At 55.2% G+C, this 22,616-nt stretch overlaps 5 protein-coding genes across 5 annotated transcripts; 2 read left to right on the forward strand and 3 right to left on the reverse strand.

The window, feature by feature from the left end:
* Positions 1-2,810: 2,810 nt before the first annotated feature.
* On the forward strand, positions 2,811-3,162 carry B0H18DRAFT_1129841 (uncharacterized protein; the record flags this gene model as incomplete). The annotated part of the gene is made up of 2 exons (XM_048035437.1): positions 2,811-2,835; positions 2,879-3,162. 2 exons carry the CDS (start codon positions 2,811-2,813, stop codon positions 3,160-3,162), a joined length of 309 nt encoding a protein of 102 aa, XP_047884618.1.
* Positions 3,163-16,000: 12,838 nt separating this feature from the next.
* B0H18DRAFT_860839 (uncharacterized protein) lies at positions 16,001-17,947 on the reverse strand (the record flags this gene model as incomplete). The annotated part of the gene is made up of 6 exons (XM_048039715.1): positions 16,001-16,297; positions 16,380-16,529; positions 16,586-16,793; positions 16,854-16,927; positions 16,986-17,244; positions 17,829-17,947. Coding segments are annotated over 6 exons (1,107 nt in total), but the record flags the coding sequence as incomplete, so codon positions are not given.
* Positions 17,948-20,251: 2,304 nt separating this feature from the next.
* Positions 20,252-20,552, reverse strand: B0H18DRAFT_1068010 (uncharacterized protein; the record flags this gene model as incomplete). The annotated part of the gene is made up of 1 exon (XM_048031189.1): positions 20,252-20,552. A coding segment is annotated over one exon (249 nt), but the record flags the coding sequence as incomplete, so codon positions are not given.
* Positions 20,553-21,123: 571 nt separating this feature from the next.
* Positions 21,124-21,727, forward strand: B0H18DRAFT_1129843 (uncharacterized protein; the record flags this gene model as incomplete). The annotated part of the gene is made up of 2 exons (XM_048035438.1): positions 21,124-21,470; positions 21,523-21,727. 2 exons carry the CDS (start codon positions 21,124-21,126, stop codon positions 21,725-21,727), a joined length of 552 nt encoding a protein of 183 aa, XP_047884621.1.
* Positions 21,728-21,919: 192 nt separating this feature from the next.
* B0H18DRAFT_1129844 (uncharacterized protein) lies at positions 21,920-22,575 on the reverse strand (the record flags this gene model as incomplete). The annotated part of the gene is made up of 2 exons (XM_048035439.1): positions 21,920-22,153; positions 22,195-22,575. 2 exons carry the CDS (start codon positions 22,573-22,575, stop codon positions 21,920-21,922), a joined length of 615 nt encoding a protein of 204 aa, XP_047884622.1.
* Between the last annotated feature and the right edge of the window lie 41 nt (positions 22,576-22,616).

The following is a 22,616-nucleotide window of genomic DNA, read 5'->3' on the forward strand; positions in this document are numbered from 1 at the left end:
AGAGGAATATGGGAGCGACCTATCAACGGTGGAAGATACGATCGAGTAAGGGCGTGACTGGCGGGACGGGAGATGTTTGGAGGCAAGGAAAGGCGAGGCAGAAAACGAGCAAGCCCTGTCATTTATATCAGGAGAGCCGGTTGTGTCCTGGTGCGTCGCGCACACATACTTTGTTTCAAACGCTAATATCGTTCAGCACCCTTCCCATTAGCGTATGAATAGCATCCCTCGCCCCGTCGAGTCTTTCCATCTCGGCCGCCGGCGTCTCTCCCGACGCCCTTGTCTTTCTTCTCATCCACCCTCCAGCATTCACGGCAGTAACAGCATGGCGATGCCCCTCAGCGTGCGCATCTTCTGACGTGCTATGTCCCTCGCCTCTCACTCGTCCCATCTGTTTGCCTCGGCGAGGCCAGAGCTTCGGTGACCACTCCTTCTCATGCGTCGGCGGTGCCTGCCCACTCGTCGACGACTATGCGGACTTGCTCATCAACCACGTCTCCTACTCACTCAGGTATGAATCACTCTCTAAACTGAGTGACCGCTTTTTGACGGCGTGCACAGCGAGTTCGGGAACGCGTTGACGGATGTCGTCAGTGGCTCTGTCATAGCCAGAACGGCGACTTTAGCGTACGACGCCAGGTCCGTCCTTCTCGCTCGGTGCTCACGACGCAGGCACTTGCTAATCTCACGTCACAGGTACATCAGACGCGCTGGATGACTGCTTATCGACTTCCTCAGTGGTCTAGAAGACTCTGTCCCCTGCCCCGAGTCAACACAATTCCCTGAGTTCGTGCTCGTCAGCCTCCGGCATCCCACGAGATCAAAGCTGAGTGTCATCGAACGGCGCGTCATCGAAGAACGTGTCTCGTCGGCCGCACAGGCGCGGACTCATAGGAGGAGGCGGTCGGGCGCATGATGAAGCTTAAACAATGGCAGCACTTAGATCTCGACAGGCGGCGGGCGAACTTGCGGGACCAGAAGTCGCAGATAATGCTTCTGTGAGGCGGTAAGCACCACTCATTCTCGTGTAGTTGGCTTTTACCGATGAGCACCTTTACCAAGCCGTTCCTTGCACAAGGAGAGAGCCATATGTGCTGTCATGAAATGCATGGCTATTTCGTGGACATGTGCGGAGAGGTTTACGGTGACCGGTACTGACTTCTCCATCCGTCACCAATCACACTGCACCTCAGGTCCATGTTCGAGCTTGGGCTTGTTGCGATCATCCTCATTCACTCCCTGCGATGCGGTCAGTCAGTACTTGCGGCGCGTGAACCTGCGATTGGCCATGGGACGTGGAACACCCAAGAGACGGAACTAGGGGAAGGGCGAGCAGACGTGACCGCGATACTTGCCAGACAGGCTAATAGTCCATTATGATGGAGGCATAAATCCGGTTGGCCTTCGCGGCCGTGGATCTTGGCGTCGAGAGCCCAATCCAACTCGGAGCCGGTGTGGACGCGTCCATCACGTGCGCGCCGTGTCGCGCACCGTTAACGGTGTCTGGCATTTGCTTGTCTGTCGTCGCACTGACGCTTCTCTCGTTCTCGCGCGCGCCATGCTTGCTGTCCCTGCAGACTACGTCGCCCGTCGTCAGATTTGTACAGTCCAGAAATGTGCTCGCCATCTTCTTATTGCTTGATCTACTGTGCCGTCTGGTGGGTTTTAACGACTCCATTCACGCGCACGTTAAGAGCCCTGTATCATCCTCAGTCTCCTGAGACCAAACAGGAAATACATTCACAAGTGTGGATGATACAGCGCGGTAAGATCCCGTCCAGTGCGCGTTGACTCTCGTACATCTTGGTGACCATCGCTGCCGACTGCTCGAGCCAACAGTAAGTGGCCACATGCGTCCGAGTTCATGGGCCTCGTGCATCACTTACGGGGGATCCTCTGCATTCATAGGAGGCACTGGCACCACACATGAGCTTCCATCGATACGAAGATATACATAGCTGGGTATACTCGCACCAGATGCTGGCATGCTCATGTATGAATACCTGTTGTAAGCACAAACAGATCATACATAAATCCCTGTACTTACAATCTCCCTTCATGTATGAAGGCGCAGTAATCACTGCAGCCGGCGCCCCGCTCGCTACCCGAAAAGGCAGCTGCCCTTTATGGACTGCCCGGGAGAGCTCGCGGCGCCGGCGGCACTACCCAAAATGGGCACCGTCACGCGCTCTTCCTCTTTGGGTCCTGTCGCGGGCCCATCGGGCGAATGTGATCGCAACGAGCGATCAGTGAGATCTGACGTTTACTGGGGCCAGATACTGTGCCGTATATAGCGGATTCTTTGGCACCGTGCCTAGATGGTTTGTATCTAGATCCGGCAGACGGATAACATGTATGTCGTGCCCCATGACATATATGCTGCACATGTTGCACTCCGCGACATACACTTAAGGATTTGTTCATTGCGATGACAATGACTGCTTCAAGCCTTGATGCAATGCGCATGAAGGGCCACAACAGCCCTCCTATTTTGGTATGTTCGAGGCCCTGACAAATTATCGTGCTCGGTCAAATGCAGTGGCCTTAGAGATCTCCATGATATCGACACTACGCAGTATACTAAGCACTACAGAACAGACAGCTGCAACACTGACTACGCCATACTACTCCTAGTCGTCGCCCGCCTGTTCAACGTTCATCGCCGTCCCACCCATCACTTTCCCATCCGTCGCCCATAGGCCCGCACGGTTCGTCCTCTCACTCGTCGTCCCTAGGTTCCCAGTGGCATGCGTCGTGCGCCCTGCCCAAAGGCTCACTCGCCGCGCGTAGTGCTTGCAGTTGCACTTGCCATGCTGCGGCGACTCCTGTTGATGGGTGGGTCGTGCTCGCTGACACGCTGTTCATGCTCGTCACGCAGCGCTCGACGCGTTCGTCAATGCTGTGCCCGGCATGTTTGTCGATGCGGCGCCTGACGTGTTTGTCGATGCGGCACCCGACGTGTTCGTCGACGCACTTGTGCCCGTCATGCGCCTCCGTCAGGATCTGCCAGAGCGAGTACATACCTTTGTACCCGCCGACACACTCACCCTACTTGTCGATGTGCCATTCGACACGCTCGTCGACACACCGTCCGACATACTCGTTGGCAAGAGGCCCGTCGGTCTGGACTCTAGGGCGGGTAGTAGATTAGTGCGTGCATAGATGACTAGGCCAGGCAAGCTTACCTGGTTAAACTCACCCCTAAATGTGTCCCAGGAACCTCAACTGTTGTCTTCTGCGCAGAGTCGAGCATGAAAGCAGAATGGTAGACTTACGGTAGCACGCAGAAGCGACGTGAGCGGCGAGCCTTGCGGGCGCCCGTAAACTCAACGTTTGTGTCTATTTGTCGTCTCACCAGATTTGGTAACCCCGATGTGCTCGGGCTGTTCCTAGCCAATCAGAACGTGTTTAAAGGTCCTACTTAGGCCTGCAACATACCTGCGATTTGTGATCGGGACGTTTCCGCACCGTGTGTGCATGTATTGTAAGCTGGAATGGGGATTAGATACGTGTTTAGTCGCATTTACCACAGCAGATGAGATGTAGGACACTATTCTCGTGTACAATACAGATATCTAGTGTACTGTACTGGTTCTCAGCCGAGTCTCGAGTCGTAATGGGTGTTGCAGCGCAATACATACATACTGGACTCGATGATAACACAATCATTGTATACGTAGGTTATATTCTGCCATTACAGTTCATTGAACTTTCGACATTGCACACAAACACGACGTCTTTCAATTAAACAAAGCAAACAGATGGATTTATTCTACTATGTGCTGCGTGCGCCCCGGCCCTGCCCGCCGTCGCGACTCGCGGTCACCCACTTCTCGCTCATGCGCCCACCTTGCATTCGGTGACCGTGCTTGCGTGCTAGGCATTCGCCCTGCACGCTCGCGGTCGCCGTGCGTGCGGTGCTGGTCCGCGCCCTATGCTCGCCTGCCCTCTCGCCCTCGCCCTCTCACCCGCTTGTCCTCTCGCCCGTTCGCCCTCCCAGTTTCCCGCTCACCTGCTCGTCCGTCTACCCAACCGCTCGTCTGCTTGTCAATGCATCCGTCTGCTCACCCGCTCGTCCACCCGCCGCCCGTTCACCCACAGCTCATCCACCCGCCGCCTGTCCACCCGCCGCTTGTCCACCCGCCACTTGTCCACCTGCCGCTCGTCCACTCGCCCGCCCGCCCTCTCCGAGTCGCCCGCCCGCCCTCTCCGAGTCATCCATCCGCCCGCCCGCCCGCCCGTCCACCCACCGCTCGTCCACCTGCCCACTCATCCGTCCGGCCCCCTGCTCTTCATCTGCTCGCGCGCCTGCGCCTGCATTTGTCGGCTGCATCTGTGTGCTGGGCATTTGCCCAGCGCACTTGCGGTGGGCATGTGCTGTCGCCTGCCCGTCTGCCTACTCTCCTACCTATCCGGGTGCTCACCCATCCGCTTACCTGTCCGTCAGACTGCCCGCAGCGCGCGCGCGTATCCGCCTGCCCGCCCGCCTGCTCGCGCTCGCGCCCGTACCCGTGGTCCGCCCGTCGGCTGCGTTTGCACGCGAGGCATTAGCCCTGCGTACTCGCGGTCAACGCGCGTGTCGTGCTGCGCATCGCCGCGTCCTGTGGCCACAGTCAGCTCCATTGCTCGTGTGCGTTTGCACTCACTTCGAAGCCCGATCTTTGCTGACCCGTTGGCCGTTCGTATGCGCTATGCTCTAACGGCGTCAGTGACCGCCGACGCAGGATGGTGGAGGTCGCAAACAGCGGGCAAAACCGCTCGCCGCTCGCTCGGCTCGTTGCGGGCTTCCGGGATTGGCCGAAATCGACGCCACACAGTGGGCAGGGCGGCGGCGCAGGGGATTCGAGATCGTACCTGATCTCAGATGCGCTGACCCCGATGTGCATCCATATGGGGTAGCCTCGCATCGCGCGCCAGTGGTACCGCCCCGCCGGGGACGAAGGGGCCGGGGTAGCTGCCATATCAGGTAACGACCGACGGCGCCTCGTTCATACATGACGGCGCCTCGCTTTTACATGAGCGAGTGGCAGCCCATGTATGAAAACAGCTGCAGGTAAGTACTGGAGTTTATGTATGATCACTCCGTGCTCACTACAAGGATCTTATACAAACTTATGCCTATATGGCCTGATACTCGTGTTCTCGACGAGGCCGTGCAGCGTGCACAGGATCCAAGCATTGCAGTGTAAAGGGCGCCTCAGGACATGCGGCGAACGTGTGTATTGTCTCCGTCATACCAATAGAACGACCGCGTCTCTGGGAAGCTCAGCGTTCAGGAGCGCTCAGGTCCGCAGGTCATCCATCTCCTCTATTCTGTGGTCGTCCCACGCTTTCCCAGCACCTACCGCTGCTGCCGGTCTGCAACGTCAAAACCCACTGTCGATCCTCTGTTTCTCCGTCAACCTCGCACGTACGACGGGTTTCGAGGCTCAAGTGCACGGCTTTCCAGGGTGAGATCTCGCGAGACATCGTCTGGGCGGCACGATCTGATACCGATATACTCATTGCAGGTTGTCACTTCCCTACTTGCCGTCGTAGCAACATTGCTCAACACCGCGTAAGTCTAATTCCCATACGTGGTGAGCAGGTCGTATCAACAATCTCACTTGCTGAGACCATAACTTAAGAAACTAGTACGAAATGGTGAATCAAGTCAATGGCGCAAGCGATCCTTCGGAATACGGGCTACCTCCGGGATGGCCACCTGAGTTCAGGCCCCCCACGTACTCAAGGTATGCCTTGCGTTCACTCTGTTCCCAGCTACTTCAATGACATTATTGGTTTGCTTCGTCGACACAGTGCTACATATCCGCGCTTTCCGCAGGAACTCATCGACCGCCTCTGCGAGCTCCTCCTGTACGAGCCCCATACACTGACCAAGTGTCGCTTCGTTTGCAATGCTTGGTATCACTCTGCACGACGCGTATCCTGGGGCGAAATACTCCCGTTGAAGACCCGAGAAGCCTTGGACGACTGTGCGCGCATGCTGGTGTCGAAAGACAATCAATCTTATTGCAGGAAGTTTTATGCACTGGTGATTGCAGATAATCCTCGAAGGCCGTTTGCACACATCTGGCCGATGCTCATCCCCGGCTGCTTTCTTCCGAAGTTGCAGCAACTATATCTACAAACTTGCGACTGGGCGGGAACCAAACCACATGGAATGTTCTTCGACCTCCTTTCCTCCTATACCAGCGTCACGGATCTGCGACTCTGGCGGTGTCGCTTCCGCAGTGTAGCGGAACTCCGTAGGATTCTCAATGCACTACCCGGACTTAAAGATCTCATGCTCTGCGACATCATGCTGCAGCACCTACACATGCCCGACTTGGTGCCTGACTATGTCCCTTCGTCTCGCAACAAGCTAGAAAAAGTTGTTCTTCAAATTTCCTACCCATCCTCGGACGATGACAATCGTAGTGACATGACGGTTCCTCGAGACCTGTTGGATGTCTGTGCCACGCACCCAACCGTGGTCGACCTAGACATAGACCTGCTCTACTGTTCCTCGCTTTCGCATCTTCATCGATCTCTTTGTCATTTCCCCAACCTGTCCCGCTTGCTGGTACGCGGGGAGTTCAGCTCACATGGTAATCCTGTTTCGGCGGAAGACATGGCCCTGTATGCAGCATATTCTCTCACCCACTCACTGTTGGCTTTCCAACTCGTCTACGTACCCGCCATGTCGTGGGCATCGCCACTTCTCAAGCTGGTATCGACCCCACGAGCATGCAGTCAACTGGAAACCCTGGAGTTCAGCATCTTACCAGAGGGTGGCCGATTTGCAGTGCTCGTACCGCGTATCACAGAGGTACTGCGTGTCACAGGAGCTAAGCTCAAGACGTTCACATGGAATTGCCTTATTGATGACGGTAAAGGCACTATTCACCCGTTATTATGCTTGCGATCGCTCATCGAGACTGCTGTAGCCTCGATCCATGATGTTATACCGCGACTCACAGCAAACACATCACTCACGGAACTGAGCATGGGCTTCTTCTGCACATTATCACCGCTGGGGGTCCAGAGGGTTCTGGGTTCCTTGCTATCTGGCATCCAATCCCCGCATCTGGAGAGCCTCGTCATCAGTTTTAATATCCTTGTCCACTCCAAGGCATCTGAAGATCGAAACAAAGCATCACTCACCCAGACAGACCCTATCGACTCTATCTCGACCTTCCATGCCATCCTTTCTCGCCCCGTCTTTGAGCGGCCCTCTAATTCTGGCCGCATAAGTATCTACTTCAGAACCGACAAGTCACAAGAGGGCTTTGCCATGTTGTCCGCAATGAAGCCTCACATCAACACTCTGTTCGCGCCATGGCTAGATCGCGGAGCCGTAGAGCTCCATTTCCTGCCTAACGCGGATGGTGTATATAGTTCTTATACAGTGCTACGCTAGTGAGTGTCAAGACTCCGTCGTCTTGCTCGGTATGCTCATCCACTCGACTATTAGAGAGATGCCGACGTCACCGAAATACGTGACATGGAGTGTTCGCGATGGACGACAGTTACGGTCATGCTGGACACAGCGTGCGTTGTATCATGAGTTCCGCTGCGGCTTTCATATATCCCAGGTTGCGTAACGCGTTCACGGTCGTCACCTGTCAGTATTGTAAACACCCCGCCGTCCGAGGCCACGGAGGCTACGCGACGCGAGAGCTAGAATGCTAGCCATAATTTGGGGACACTGTCATGAGGGAATGCTGATTGTCGGACGTGTTCTATTGAATTTATCTCTCAGCCGTTCATTCTGTTCGAACATATTTTTCTGTCGGGACCAGTGATGCAACGCAGTGGTCTCATGCCGGCGCTTCTCGCTCAATGCACGACGACCTCGTCCTCTCCCTTTGCTCTCTCTCGTCTGGTCTGGTCACTCGCTGCCCTCCTCCACTGGTGTCTGGTGCTCAAATCTCCCGGATAGGACTGTACAATCAAGACGGATAGGCGAGTAGTGCGCCCGACTATTATGATATGTCAATTCTCGGGACTGCGGCCTGTCTGCCATCCAGAGCTTTGTCCTTTAGAGCCCGTTCAGCAACCACGAGCGATCGATTCTCGGTCCGCTTCTCGAAAGTGTTTCTTCGGCATCTGGGTACATCCGAGCGCAGATTGATTCGCTGCTCGGACATCTCCCCTTGCTTATTCAGCACTGAGTCACGTGTTTCTTTTTGCGAGCCCGTTGAGTCGTCCCCGTTGTCAGCCATCGCGTCGCTGGCGAGGGCTTGCTCGCCGTCGCTCACGACGAGCATAGACTCTTATTTTCTCGTAGGGCCTGTATATAAAAAAAGCAATGGCATATTCACGCTTCTGAAGCAATTGGCAGTGCATCTATGTAGGTTATGGGTGGCACGCAGGCTAGATGAGGCCGTGAGAATGTCCCGCTCATTGTCATGCTCGACGAGCACGACATGGCGGGGAGCAGGCGGGACCGTGATGGGACCAGCGGGGTTGGCAGAGGCCTCGACCGGGCTGATGGCAGTGATCAACAAAAGTCACGCGTTGCTAACGGGTGCTTCCGAGGCGCGTCGGCAGGTTCGGCAGCCCGGCAAGGGGGCAAAAAGCTGGTGAAACCGATTCTGAGCGATTCTGTTCATCTGGCGGGAGAAACGCCCGCGAGAATTGATCACTCGTGGTTGCTGAACGGGCTCTAAGTTACGGTTGCCCGATAGTCCGGGGCCGGGCATTTTGCACGACGCGCCTCAGCCACAGCGCATCGCTGGTCTGCCGCCTGCTCCATACCCTCAACAACTCACTCAATCCCCACGCTACGGTCATAGAAGTGCTCCCGCTGCACTACAAGCACCGGGAACAGCAAGATAGATGTCCCAGGAGGTTCACATCGACCTCCAAAGTCCACAAGAAGGCATGACGACCTCGGGAAGTGGTAAGCGCCCGACAACGCCGCGACTCGCTCGGACTCGAATGCACAAGTGTGGAGGACACAACTATGGTGCATGGGCATTCGATACAGGTAAGTATGTGGGAATGTCGAATAGGTATGCAGATCATCATAGGACGGTATGACCCTCGGTAGCGATACCGCAGTGTGCGTCCTGCAGGCCCAGTGAAGTGGTACTATAACCTTTCTGAGGCTCTCGGTGTAGGCATCCAGTACTCAGTATTCAGTGTACACGCTATTCTTGGTAGTGATGGGGTGATGCACGCGTACGACATCAGGGAAAACCGCCCAAACCCCCAAGACGTTGGCGAGATGTCCAACACCTCTTGAAGACCTCTTGAAGAGATGTATATCTTTTTAAGATGTCGGCAAGAGCTCAAGACAAGTCCCCCAATATATAGAGAGCTATACTGCTCAGTGACACCTCTAATAGCTCTTTATTATCCTTCTTACAGGTTGAGAACGCCAGCCATACGGCCCATATTGGGGCAGCTCTTCAATTTCTCTGAGAGCATTATGCTAATCTCTCAACAGACTACATCAATTCCAATCTGGTTGATTGCATTCGGGTATCGCAGCATAAAAATCATATCCATTGACATAGAACATACAGCCCGTGAAAGCTATGCTAATATCCTACACCCAGCGCGTGTTGTACAATGTGAGCTATAAATGGATATGCTGGTTGTGAAGGAAGAAAAGCACAGCTACAGTTTTGTGAGAGACGGATGATACATAGTACATACGTGAGCGACGGACAATGAGTAGTACATACAAGCTGTGAGAGCAACGAGACGGACAGGTATATCACCCGCTTGGACCCAATGTGAGAATAGAAGTACGCGCCCCGCACGCGACCTGCAAATGATCAGCCAATGAGCCCACCGGACAAGACGGGACCATACCCATATCTGCAATCACCTCACGCCGGCTGCACTCACGCTTTCTTGCCCTTGTTGCCCGCTGAAGGATTGCGCTGGGTGGAACTTGAAGGACCGGCCTCCTGGTCCGCAGCTGCCGTGGACACAGTAGTCGGTGTCCCAGCGGCAGCCTTGCCCTTGCTCCACCGGCCGATGACCAGCCCCAAGTCGATGCCATCGTCCACGTCAACATCCTTGCCGGTGTGCTTTGGGGCCGAGCTTTGAGCGATCCCGGCGAAGGCCCTAACAGGGGCTGTTAGGCCCGGCAGAGAGGAAAGCCGACCACTTACCTAATGTTGGTGACCAGCGTGTCGTTCATGGACTCAACGAGTGCGGCGACGCCCTCGTTATAGGCACGACTCTTGGGGTCTGCATGTCGACGTAGCTTCTCGATGCCCGCCAACAAGCGATCGAACCTACAAAAATACATGTCAGTGTGAATGCGACCCCATGGCAAGCAGACGTACTCGGCCGCGTAAGTCTTCTCCTCGAAGGCCACAGTTGCATTGCCCTTCAGAGATTCATCCAGGGCCACCAAGATCTAACAGTGTGTTAGAAGTGAGTCAATGGAATAGTGGGGCACTCACCGCACTGCACGTCAAGGCAATCATGTTGCTCGACGGCGGCATGACATCAAGGTCAAACCGCTCTCGGTTCTCACTGCGGAGAGCCTCTGGATGCTGCCCAACCCACCATTGACGCGCCATCACCTCAGCGATGACGATGCTGTGGAACGGCGTGTCCAGGTCGGGGGTGTCCCACAGCTGCTGCAGGTTAGCCAGTCAGGAAACAAGCTGATCAGTGACACACGTACCGACGGGTCCACATCAGGATCTGGCAGCTCCACGTTCCCGTAGTGGAACGTATTATTTTGCTTCAGGAACCTGATGCGTGCCTCCTTCGCCTTCTGCAGCTTCGCGGTACGACTCACTGCGTCCAGACCGGTGTCCGAGATCTTGATGGACAACAGCTCCTTCTCCACGACACGCTTCGCTTTCTGCTTTAGTTCTTGTCGGATTTGCGCCGCCGCCCTGTACACCTGAGGCATGGAAACGAGATCATGGTCAGTATGGAATTGCTGAGGCGACATCCACTCACATATCTACCCATCTTCGCCTTGACCTTCTCATCCAACCACAGCGGACTGAAATCCTTCTGAAAGTCGTCCGCCTGATACTTCGGCAGGTTTTGAAGGTCTTCGATGATGATGAGCGGGATGACGACCTTCTCCATGCTGGTGCCCTTCAGGCGAGGCCAAGCGTTCTCGAGCGCGATGTGTACCCGGAGCTCTTGCATTGCTCGGTGCAGGAAGCTCTTGACCGGCTCTTTCATGAAAAGAGCCTTGATGTCCTTCTGCTGCTCGGAGGTGAGGACATCCTTCGTCCCGGTGCTCGGTTTCTGCGTCTTGACCTTGCGTTTGGTTATGGGGTCCGCGTCGTCGATAGTCTGTACAATGAGCTAAGCAACTGGTCAGTCTAGATTCATCAATCGGGCAATGCTTACATCGTCAGCCCCATCGAGTTCATCCAATTCATCCTGGTCACTGCCATCCTCGTGCTCATCGGCGGCCGGCTGGTAAGAGGAACTGTCGTCGCCGGAGTCATCGTCCAAGCTGACGGGTGCCTGGTTTTGACCTCGACCCGACTGGCCTTGTGTCGGCCGTTTACGGCCACGAGGGCTGCCGGTAGAATCTCATGAACGCCTGGTTAGTTAGGCTTTCCAAAGCTGCGAGCATGACAGACTCACCTTCCGCGTCCGACGATGGTATCTCAACAGGATTGACCTTCTTCCTACGAGCCCCTTCACCCATTCCACGCTGCGAGACATACCCGGAAGCGCCACCGGCCTTTGCTCTCGTGGTCTTGGGGCCTGAAGCAGTGTGAGGCTATGCTCAGAACTTCTAAGACTACTTACCTAATCGAGCCACGATGGCTTGCTCCTCCTTGGACAAGCCTTCATGTTGCTTGCGAGCTGCCGAGGGACGGACCTCTCGAGCGTTATCTCCCTCGTCAGGTGATTGCCCTGTACACGCAGTATAGGATGGGTTGTGCGCGTCGGGCAAGTATGCAACGGTGAAACAACTCACTTAGCACTGTCGTGTCTCCCTCCTCTGGTTCGGCTGCTTCAGGTGAATGCGATTCCACCGTTGTATTGCTGATCTTGTGCTTCTTCTTGTCAGGCTCTGTACCCGACTCGTGTTCTGTGTTCTCGTCGGAATCAGCAATGACCTTCCTCTTGCGCGGCTTGGGCTTTGGTCTCGACGTAGAAGAGCGGGGTCCTAGTACAGTTGCATAGTGATCATGGAGGTGACAATGTTAGACTCACGTTCTTTTGCCTTTCCCTTGCTCTTCGGTGAAACAGCATTTTCACTCCCATCTTCGCCCGACCATCAGGAAAAACAGGGTTTGCTTGCCAAGTATGTCAAGACACGAAATGTCTTGAATGCATCAGATTGCTTGACAAGACAAGTCTCTGCGGAAATTCACTTGATGTAGCAGTGACAAACTTGGTCATGCATTCAGTTGCTTTGTCAAATTATACTTGCACGGCGTGCAATATAATGCACCACTAACAGAGGAAGCTTTACATGCCTTCCTGGTCCTGGCAGGCTGTACAAGAGCATCAAATCTTGTCCAGGCCGTGCAAGCATATTTTTGCTTGACCAACACATTGTTTGCGTAATGATTCATTTCACTCCACATAGCACAGTCACTAACGAACAGTCATGATCATAAATATCGTAGAATACATGTACAGACACACAATTACACTGTTACTGACAACACAGAGCAGGGAAGGCTCACGCTACTGAAGACGAATAGCTACCGAACGCGACGAACGCACTGCCGTGCACATATTAGACCTAGAGTTGTTGTAGATATTCTGATTGCAGTAGAGTATCTGTGACGTCATTAGTCAGTTCACAACGGAACACATGCTATGAAGAATCTACCTAGGTCTTCAACGAATGCATCACAATACGCCTACGCCGGTGTGCTGAGCTCAGTCACTTCCAAATAAAATTAGTACTCAAGGATATGCCATGGTGTCATGGCACTCACCTGCCAGCGACACCGTCAGCGTTGCCTCACAGCGAAGTGAGACTTGGAATCCTGATATAAAGTAGTATTACACTACTTACCTATCGTTACGAAAGGGGCCGCCTCACGTTCGCGTTCGCGCTCGCGTTCACGTTCGCGTTCACGTTCACGCTCGCGTTCGCGTTCGCGTTCACGCTCACGTTCAGCTGTGCGATCTACTACCTCTATGTCTTCCCAAGCAACGAACTCTTCGTCGTCGTCAGCCGCCTGCGCATCATCGCCAGCGCCAGAGCCTGAGGTACCGCCTCCCCTCTTGCCTGCGTCTTCGTCCTTCCTGATGAGATCACTGAACAAATATTAGCACTGCTGAGACACAGAGAAATGGCACTTACGATATGTTGGCCCACAGATAACACTTCAGGGCAGCATATGCAGCAGGCACCCTGGCCTTCATACTCGCAAGGACGCCAACAATGTTGGCCCACCTACACGAGCCTTCAGTCACAGTAGTGCCAAGTTTTGGGCCACTCACTTTGGTGCGTAGACCTTGTTCGTAAACTGGTGAGTTCCAGTTGCGACATCTGCTAACGCTGCTTCGATCTGTTACTCATACAATCACTAGTCAATATGATATACAGTAGCACGATATACGTACTTACCGCATTGCACGCCAAGGCGAGCAGGTTATCAGGTACTTCGGCGAACCGACTCTGAGCGTCCTTGACGACGGAGTCGCGTTGGCCTGTGAACCATTGTTCTGCGATGAGCAGGTAGATTGATTTGTGCTGGAAGGGCTGCTTGCGGTTGACTGCGCTCGCCTGCGATGCGTCAGGCATGCAAATCATCCAGTGAGTGGTGAACGCATACGTATACTAGTACTCACCTTCAAGTCGACGTCGTCGCCCGACCAAGCAATGTTGATGTCGTTGAAGATGAAGACGGGCATTGTATGCCTGCCTTGAACGTTGCCCTTGAGGAGGAATGTCGCTGCGGCGACTTTTCACGGGCCCGACAGGTGGCTGAGACCGTATGCGTCGTCAACGATGCTCTTGGCCTTCTTCTTCAGCTCAAAGCGCAACTGAGACGCGGCCGTCCATACCTGTGGCTACTGATCAGTGCAACTATGGGTTGATCAATGAACCACGTACCAAGTCCAACACGGTCTTCCTCAGGTCGTCGTTTTTTTTGTCGTTCAACTGCTTGAACGCAAGCGCGACGTGCGTGAGAGGCTTCCCTTTCTCGTCGAGCTGTTCTCGAACGTCGTTGACCGCCCTCTTGATGAGCACATGCTTCTCAGGTAGGAGGCTGCTATTCTCCATCTTCTCTGACGTCCACGCGTGCTCGAGTGCGATCCGGAGGCGAAGGAACGAGTGAGCTTTGTTAACGACCGACTTGAGATCGTCAGCCAAATCCCTGACCTGTGCTCGACCGCGTGCACGAGCTGTCCGAGTGGTCTTCGATTTGGCTGGCGCAGTCTTCCTCTTCTTCGACTTGACGAACTGTGATTTGTGCGGTTAGAGCGGTATGCACAGATGTGGGTGACGTACCACCACATCATCACCGCTGTCGTCTGGCTCTTCTCCACTGTCCCCGCCGAAATCGTCTGCCCGGTCTGACTCGCTGCCAATCTCATCGTCCTCCGACACCGACGTAGCCAGCCACGCGGGCACCTTATCCTTCTTTTCGCTGGGCTTTGGTTTATTCTGTTGTTTGGCAGAGTTCTGTACGGATGTCGTGGACATGACTCACGTAGTCACGAATACTGGTGAGTCGATACTCACCTTGCGCTGAGGTGATGTGATCTCAACAATCACCTTCCGACGGACCTTAGCTCTGTCTGCTGGCTTGCGACTGTCTGCATCCAATCGAGTGCCGTCCTCATCGCCACTAGGACCGGTCTGGCGCTGCTTGCTCTTGCGATCGGTCTTCTCCCTTGAACGGCCTTTGGCGGCCGGCCCACGTACTACCAGACTCTCCGCAAGACGTCGTTCGTCTTCATCAGACAGGAACACATTCTGCTGATCGTCTGCCATGTCGACATCCTGGTCTGGCGACACATCCCGTGCGGCGGCCTTCCCCTTCCCCTTGACGTTTCGCCGGGCTTCATCTTACCAATGTTAGCAGCACATATAGAAAATCTGAGTGACTACGTACCAACGTGCGAGCGAGTGTTCGGCGGTGTTTGCTCAAGCTCATCCTCTTCCTGTGACCCCTCGTCCTCCTCGTCCTCGTCCTCGTCCTCCTCTGTTCTCGCTGAGTCGTCCTTCACCGTGCCTTCCGTGCCACTCTGCCCTTCGTCGTCCTCCGACTGCACAGTCTTCTTCGACTTCTTGCGCTGGGGCCTCTCCTGCACGTCTTCATCGCTGTTTTGCTCTTGAACGGTCATCGCAGACGCCTCCTTCTGGATCTCTAGCATCGAAAAAAAAATGTAACTGTCAGTGTTTCAACGACGTATGTACTCATGTTACTCGCTTGCACGACGCTGTGCTTCCTTCTGCTTCTCAGACTGACACTTCTTCGATTCGAGCTGCTTCAATAATTGCTCGTCCTTCTTGCTGAAGCCGCCTCCGTCAACAGCGTCACCTTCATCGTCACTCAACCAGCCGCGCTTCTTGCCGCGCTTGGTCGGGGACTTTGGGGTCGATGCCTTCCTGGAAGCTTGAGCGGTCTTGCGCGCCGACTTCTTGGTGGTATCGTCGTCGTCAGCGCCTTGCCCGCGGGTGCTCGATCGAGTACGAGTATTCATGGCCGTGAGCTGTCCAGACACAACAAGCAAGCCAGAGAGGAATGACGGCGAGGTGAGAACAACATCAGATAAGTCCGACTTGAACCACGCCGTGAGACCGGACCTCGACGGCTTCTGGAAGGCTTCATTCAGTCGGCGGCCGTGGTAGCGCGGGCAAACGTGACTTTTGCCGGGCAATGTGCGACGCTCAGGTGCTACAAGACAGCAATGTCCCTTGTAGCTCTTGTATCGTAGCACAAGGCCCTGTGTGCTGGATGATACCGTAGATACATGTCAATATACAAATCAATATTCCCTACACAAAATGACTATGGTCAGACCAGCCGTTACGATTATTTGCCGTCCACTTGGACATCTCCCTGTCCGTATGGAGAACGATGGAAGCTCGGCGTCCAGTGTAAAGCAAATTAAAGTGAGTGAATTCGCAAGACGGGAAAACGACGAAATCTGCATGACGCAGAGGAATTACCAGACCAGCTTCGACAAGGCACAGTTCACCTCCAACGAAATCGCCAATAGGCAGCACGAGACATACTTGATCGTCCTTGCCGTCCCTGTGCGCTCGAGTGACGACGTTCAGGTTGACCACCAGACCTACGAAAGGATGAACTGCCGACGTGTTGTTGTCCGGCAAGAAGGAAGCTGTAGCTTCTAGGCGTTCGAATTCTAGTGGCAGAGTTTCGCGCAGCTACAACCAGTCGAGTTAGACAGTCGTGTTTGATTGAGAACGGAAGTGAGGACATTACCTTGTCGCCTACAAAATTAAAAACAGGTCCCAGTATCTTCTTGATGGCCTCGTATATATCTCGATGTTCTTCCATATCCTTGGACGTATACGGAAGAAATTGATCATGGTTTGTCCTTGAGCAACCCTTGCGACTCATCAAGGACGGCGGTATGTGCGAAGGAGCTGAATGTCCCTATGAAACAGGCCTGATGAGCAATATCAATGCAAGACGCAGACGTCCGTGCTAACCTGGGTACAGTGGCGATTATACCACGAAAAGTGGAGAACCTGAAATGTTTCCCGTCCATCCATCGACTCCGCAACCATCGTCTTGAAAGGGTCCGTTTCAAAGCAGGCAGCGATACCGTCAATTAGATCGCGGCGTAAGACTTCAGGTATCGAAGTCCAAATACACGCGATGAGAGAATTGTCCACGCCGCGAATGGTGAGCGCATCCCTAGTACACCGCACATTGAGCTGTGATGTTGGTCAACACGACCAGAACCCTAGTACTCACTGTATGAGATGCACCGGAACGCGAACGTACGAGTCCACACTGGTTCTCTTGCCTGAAACGTACATCGATTCCAGCTGTGCCAAAGACAGCCGTCAGTGGCAACCACGCAACTGGCTATGACTGTCAACATACCTGGCTCTCAAGATCTTGGATACTGGTCGGCTCGACCGCCTTACTTGCCCGTGACCGCTCATGCTCTGTCCAAGCGATGTTGCTCTCCCTGTCGCGTTCACGGGGGGCAGGATAGTGCTTGTTGATCGGATGTTGCGGGTCATACGAGGTGACGATCACCGGTGTGTTCGGTGAGGCAGAGTGCGGCAGCGGTAGCGGAAGCGGTGGGAGTGATGACAGTGGAGTGAGAGGCGACAATGAACGCACACCGTAGATACGTCTCTGGACGGAGTTGCCATGGCTGGTCCATTGTCTGACTCGGAGACGGTTGGGTGTGTGTGCTCCCCGTAGCATGTAGCCCATATGTTTGGACAACGTGGACCGAGCTTGAAGGAGCTACGAAGTGAGGTCAGTACACGTCACCGATACCGTGATCAGTGCGCATCGCAGGAGGCGTTAACCATGCGCTACTTACTTGTACACAAAAGAATCAAAAAAAAGGTCCGATAGCTTGAGGTTTGCGCAAAGTGCGTTGTTCGCTTCGCCAGTCGGTAGCAAGCACGTCACAGGAAAGAGATTTTGCATTGGGAGTGGGCAGTGTTTCTGAAGGAGGAACACAGCAGGAATGATCGTTTTCTTCACTGCTCGACCGGCTGAGGAGTCTGTGCGTCTGATGAGAAAGGTACAATATTGAACGGTGCTGGATTATTACTTACCGTCTGGCCATCGTAGCATGTTTCCAACATACTGTGCGCTATGACCGTCCATGGATCCCAATTTTCCTCTGAGGTTCCGTATAACAATCAGAATTAGTATATACACGGTGCCTACACGGACCAAAGATTGTTGTCAATTACGTTGTACATATGCGCAGTTGTGCTAGACTTACCACCCCCCGCTACCCGTGCAAACTTGCAGCCCATCGCGTTCCAATTTTCGAAGGTTCTCTGCAGACGGCTGTTTGGGTGTTCGATTGCAGTTGAGACTGCCAGATTGCTTTGATAGTCGGTTTGACTTTCCCAAGACGAAGGCTGGGTAAGCGTTAGGTCAGGTACGCTGCTTAATTCGCTGGCTTGGACGCTGAGAGGTGTACGTACCTGCTAATCTTGGCCGCCAATTGAATGAGTCTCACCATCACCGCAAAGTCTGACGCCGCATTGTGGCGGAATGCTGCAGCACATCGTTCAGTAAGCACACTCAACGATCCTTCCGCCTGTGGAATGCGGGGGCTCAACAGCGACTCTGCTCCGCGTAGCACGTTCTCACACGAACTCAACAGAGCAGCGTCTGTGAGATCAGCGGTGAGATCAGAGAAGAAGTGGGTTACGGTGTTCCTGGACGAGTGTGATGGAGCAGGTAGGGGATCAGTATCCCATAGCAGCTCCGCAGGAGCAGCCGGCGCGTTAGAGAAGTTGATGCCACCGCGAGGGCACGGTGGTAGTCCAAGATGTTGGGGGCCTCTATTGCCAGCAGCTCGCCCAGCTGGGGCACGTTCGGCATGGGAGTACGGCGCAGCCCGATTGCGTGACCGCGTCGAGCGGACGGGACCCACTGTATCAGAGTCAACCGATGTCAGACGAGTTGTGGACCAGTACTGCGTATTATTGCAGGACTCACCGGTGAGTTCCCCTTGAGAATGATCTTTCTGTTGATGTCGACTTTGGGACCTTGTGCGGCAGCCGTAGGCGGTAGACGTGTCGAGCGTCGTTTTCTCTACCATGCCTTTGGACGGCAATACTGTCAAATCTGTCATACACTAGGTCACACTAAACACTTACTTCCGTCGTTGTCAGTATGTACTTCTTGAATACCATTGTCTGAGTCGGGCTGAATCGTGCATTGTGCGGCCGATGCGGTGCTACCTGAGCAGACAAGACGGTTAGAAGGAAGTCAGAGGAAATACTGTATGACTTCGTACCGTCGTTGCTGGTCGAGCATATGTCGGGCAAGTGGTGACTGGCTTGCCAAGGACTGGCAACGTCTGTAGGACCTGTAAGATCCACGTGCTCCAGTCTCGCCAGCAAAGGCCGCAACATATTGCTAAGATCAGGAGTACGTGTTAGTAACTCTACCAAAGCAGTGCATTCTTCTTCTGTGAGGATCACTCTTGACTGCATCCTTGACGAGAGCAGCTGGAGCGCGACAGGGACTCTGTGGCAGGCAGCGGTATGCGAGCGTTACGAAGTTGCAGTGAACGGGCCTGCGGAGAGCGATCGGAACATTCTGACCGAAGATGCGCCGAGACATCGATTTCTCTCTTAACGATAACAACTGTATTAATATTCTATATTGTACTAGACTACGGTTTGTACACACAGACCCTTCTTTCTGACAAAGAACGACACAGGGGGTAAGGACAGCACACGAAAACGAAAGTCTGACATTGCTAGATGGGGGTGTGTACGACAAACGACCCGCGTGTAGCTCTGGCGACCCGTGTACCCGTACCCGCTGCGAACGTCGACGTCAGCGACGATGCCTAGGTCGTTGAGCTTCTGTACGATCTCAGCCGCATAATCTTTCTGGACGGAAGATGAGCAAAGACGTGGTGCAAACACTAGTGTGCTAGCTCACGACGGGTTTGCGACCCGGACAACCAACACTTGCCGCGGCGACAACTGGAACGGCCACTTCCCAGAAAAGTGTTCCGTGATGTCGATATTGGGCCCGTAGAACGCCCCCGAGACGATGCGGTGAGCTGCCCAGGAAGGGGACGTGGGCGCGCCAGACAGGAGAGACAGCGTGGCATGCGCGCGAGGGCGCAGATGGAGACAGACGCGATTGGCGATCGCCGCCGCGCCTAACGATGCGACGAAGGTGGCGGGATGGACGGCGGCAGGGCGACGACGGAAGACGAGGATGAGCGCGAGCGGGATGGACGGCGGCAGGAGGTGGCGGCCACAAATGACGCGAGCGGGCGACGGGAGGCGAGCGGGCAGGGAGGCGTGGAAGGGTAGGGTGGCGCACGGCGCGAGGTGACGCGGCGACGCGGCGACGCGAGCGGGCGACGAGGCGACAGGAGGGGTGGCGCGGGCACAGCAGGACGGTTGCGGCGAAGCGGCTCTCGTAGAAGAAGCCGTCTTCTGTCGCGGGCCCATGCGCAGATGGCAGCCATACTGACGTTCCGCGGCCTCGCCAATGACGTGCGCAGACGAATGCCAGAAGACGCGTTGGCCTACAGTCCGTCGTTACTTGTGATCGCGCGAAGCCACCGTAGTGGCGCTCACCTTCCCGGTGCTCGAAGTCAAGGGGCTCAAGAGTGCACGAGCCTTCGAGCGGCGCTCCAGGTCCCACACGTCGCCGTTGACCTATCACAGTTCAGCACGAGCGACCCGAGGTGGACAAACGGTCGGAACCTTCGCAATCACGACGCGATCCACGAGACCTTTGGAGATCTCCTTCGCGATGTCCAGTGGGCTTGTCTCCCAGCTCATGCCCTTGCGTTTTGAGCCGTCGGGCATCGTGATATCGACCTCTTGACGTGGTTGCGCTGTACCGAAGCATGAGAGGAAGCCGTCCGACAATGACTCAAGATTTGAACGCACATTTGACCCGTGCGTCGTACTCCGCCTTCAACGCGTCGACCATTTTGATGCGATGGTCAAAATACTCTGGCCGCGGGCTCAGCTGCGTAGGTTCAGTAAGCATGCCCAGACAATACGTGAAGACGTTGTACCTCCAGTGATTGACCACTCGCTGCCGCTGCTTTCTCCTTCTTCTCTTTGGGTTTCTTCCCTTCATTCTGGCCCAGATGAGGCCCTTCAAGTGCGGGCCGTTGGGCAGGCTGCGAAGCGGACGCGATCGGCTGTGTCATACTCGACTGAGGCGAACTCCTGTGTTTGACAATGCGAGGAAGTGAGTGGAGGTGTGGACCGTGACGGGCAGGGCAAGAGGCAACTCGACGGCACGGGATGAGCGGACAGGTTGCTTACCGGCGTAAAACACGATGCGCCTGTGTTGCTGGGTCTTGAAGCTTGACGGTCAGGTTGGGCGCTATACCCCGCGCGCCCCGATCGGGATCTGGACGCGTGCGCCACGGTGCGCGTCCGCGTCCTCGAAGTCGCGTCGCAAACTCACTGTCCTGCTCCTTGGAATCCACAGTTCGGCCGCTTCAGTTCGGCCGCTTCACCGCTCCATCTCACGTCCTTGCACACGAGCTATGCCAGCTCAGAAACGCCCCCAACGCCCCCAGCCAGTTGACGACGAGGTCCAATACGTCGGATTCTACCGCGCCGACATCAATAAGAGCGCGGTCCACGCTGCCAAGCTCGAGGAGGACGGGCTAGTCTACTGCGGCTACCTCAACACGGAGGACTATTCAAACTGCCCCCTGCCATCTTCCTTCCTTCGTGCGCGTCGTGCGCGCGAACGTGTCGTTATAGACCTGGTGTCTTCAGACGACGAAGACGAGCACGCACCTGGGGGTGTGCCCATGCAGGCAACAGCGGTGTCCAGTTCGACGGCGGCGTCCACGGAGGGTCCAGTTCAACGGCGCCATCAGAGGATGTGAGTGGATCATACCTCACACCCCATACTTACTAACAATCACGCACTCAAGCCTACTCCGCGCTCTACCGTGCCAAACGTGCGAGTACCGGAGAGTTCGCGATCCCCCCGAAGGCCAAACGGCGCAAGAAGGGGGAAACACGCCCGACACGACCACGACCGCGGCGATCGCGCAAAGGACCTGTTCAACGCGAGCCCTCGACCTCACCGGCATGAAGTCGTCCACGGGCGCGGGCGTAGGGGACCGGGGTCTGTGACGACGAGAGGGCGACGGGGTGGCGCGACACGCTGTTACGATACAATCCACTTCGTGAGCGTAATCGAATAGAATTGACTGCCTGCATCGTACAAAGGGCCTGAGTAGTGATGACATACGTGCGACGCGAGGTAAGGGGACGATGATAGACTTATACGAGTTACGCTATGAGTTGAACCAGTCAAGATTTGCCTCAAGTACGCGAACGCGAACGCGAACCCCTGCCACGACGAGAGATACTTCGAGGGGGCACGTACTCGTCGTTGGCGCCGTCGTCCTCTACGACGTGCTTGTCCTCGTACGCCTTATCCGACGCAGTGGGGCTAATCTGCAGCTCCTTCGGAGCACGCACGCGCGGCGGCGGGGTAACGAGGCGAACTCTCTTGCGGTAATCCGCGACGCGAGCGTTGTCCGGGTCGCCGTCCAACTCGTCGTCCGGTTGTCCTGGTTAACAGCGATCTTCTGTACCTTTTCAGCAGACGTCGCCACGTCTATGATATAAGCAATTTCAGCGTCGCTCTCCTTCTGGTGCATCTCCTCGTCTCGCTTTCGCTTCGTCCCCGCCCCCATCTCGACGGTCTTCCTCAAATTGAGGTTGGCGAAGCTGTCTCGCGCTTTGACGAGGGCGGCGACACGGATCCCCTCGACAAAGGCCGGTATGGGGTTCTCGACGAGGGGCGTCGTCAGGTTGAGTTGACGAGTGGCAACCAGGCGCGTCTTGACCTCGCTCAATGAATGGCTGTCACCCTTCAGCAAAGCCTCTTGTATCCAAGCGTGACAGCGCTGGACGTTGGCCGTAGAACGAGCCATACGAACGCCTGTCGCCCAGCGCTCCACCACCGCCTCCATCGCTCCTCGCACTACTTCGTCAGGGAGCGCCAGATCGACAT

The sequence above is a fragment of the Fomitopsis serialis genome (genome assembly GCF_022376445.1).
Source record: "Fomitopsis serialis strain Sig1Antser10 chromosome Unknown B0H18scaffold_433, whole genome shotgun sequence".
NCBI classification, from domain to species: domain Eukaryota; kingdom Fungi; phylum Basidiomycota; class Agaricomycetes; order Polyporales; family Fomitopsidaceae; genus Fomitopsis; species Fomitopsis serialis.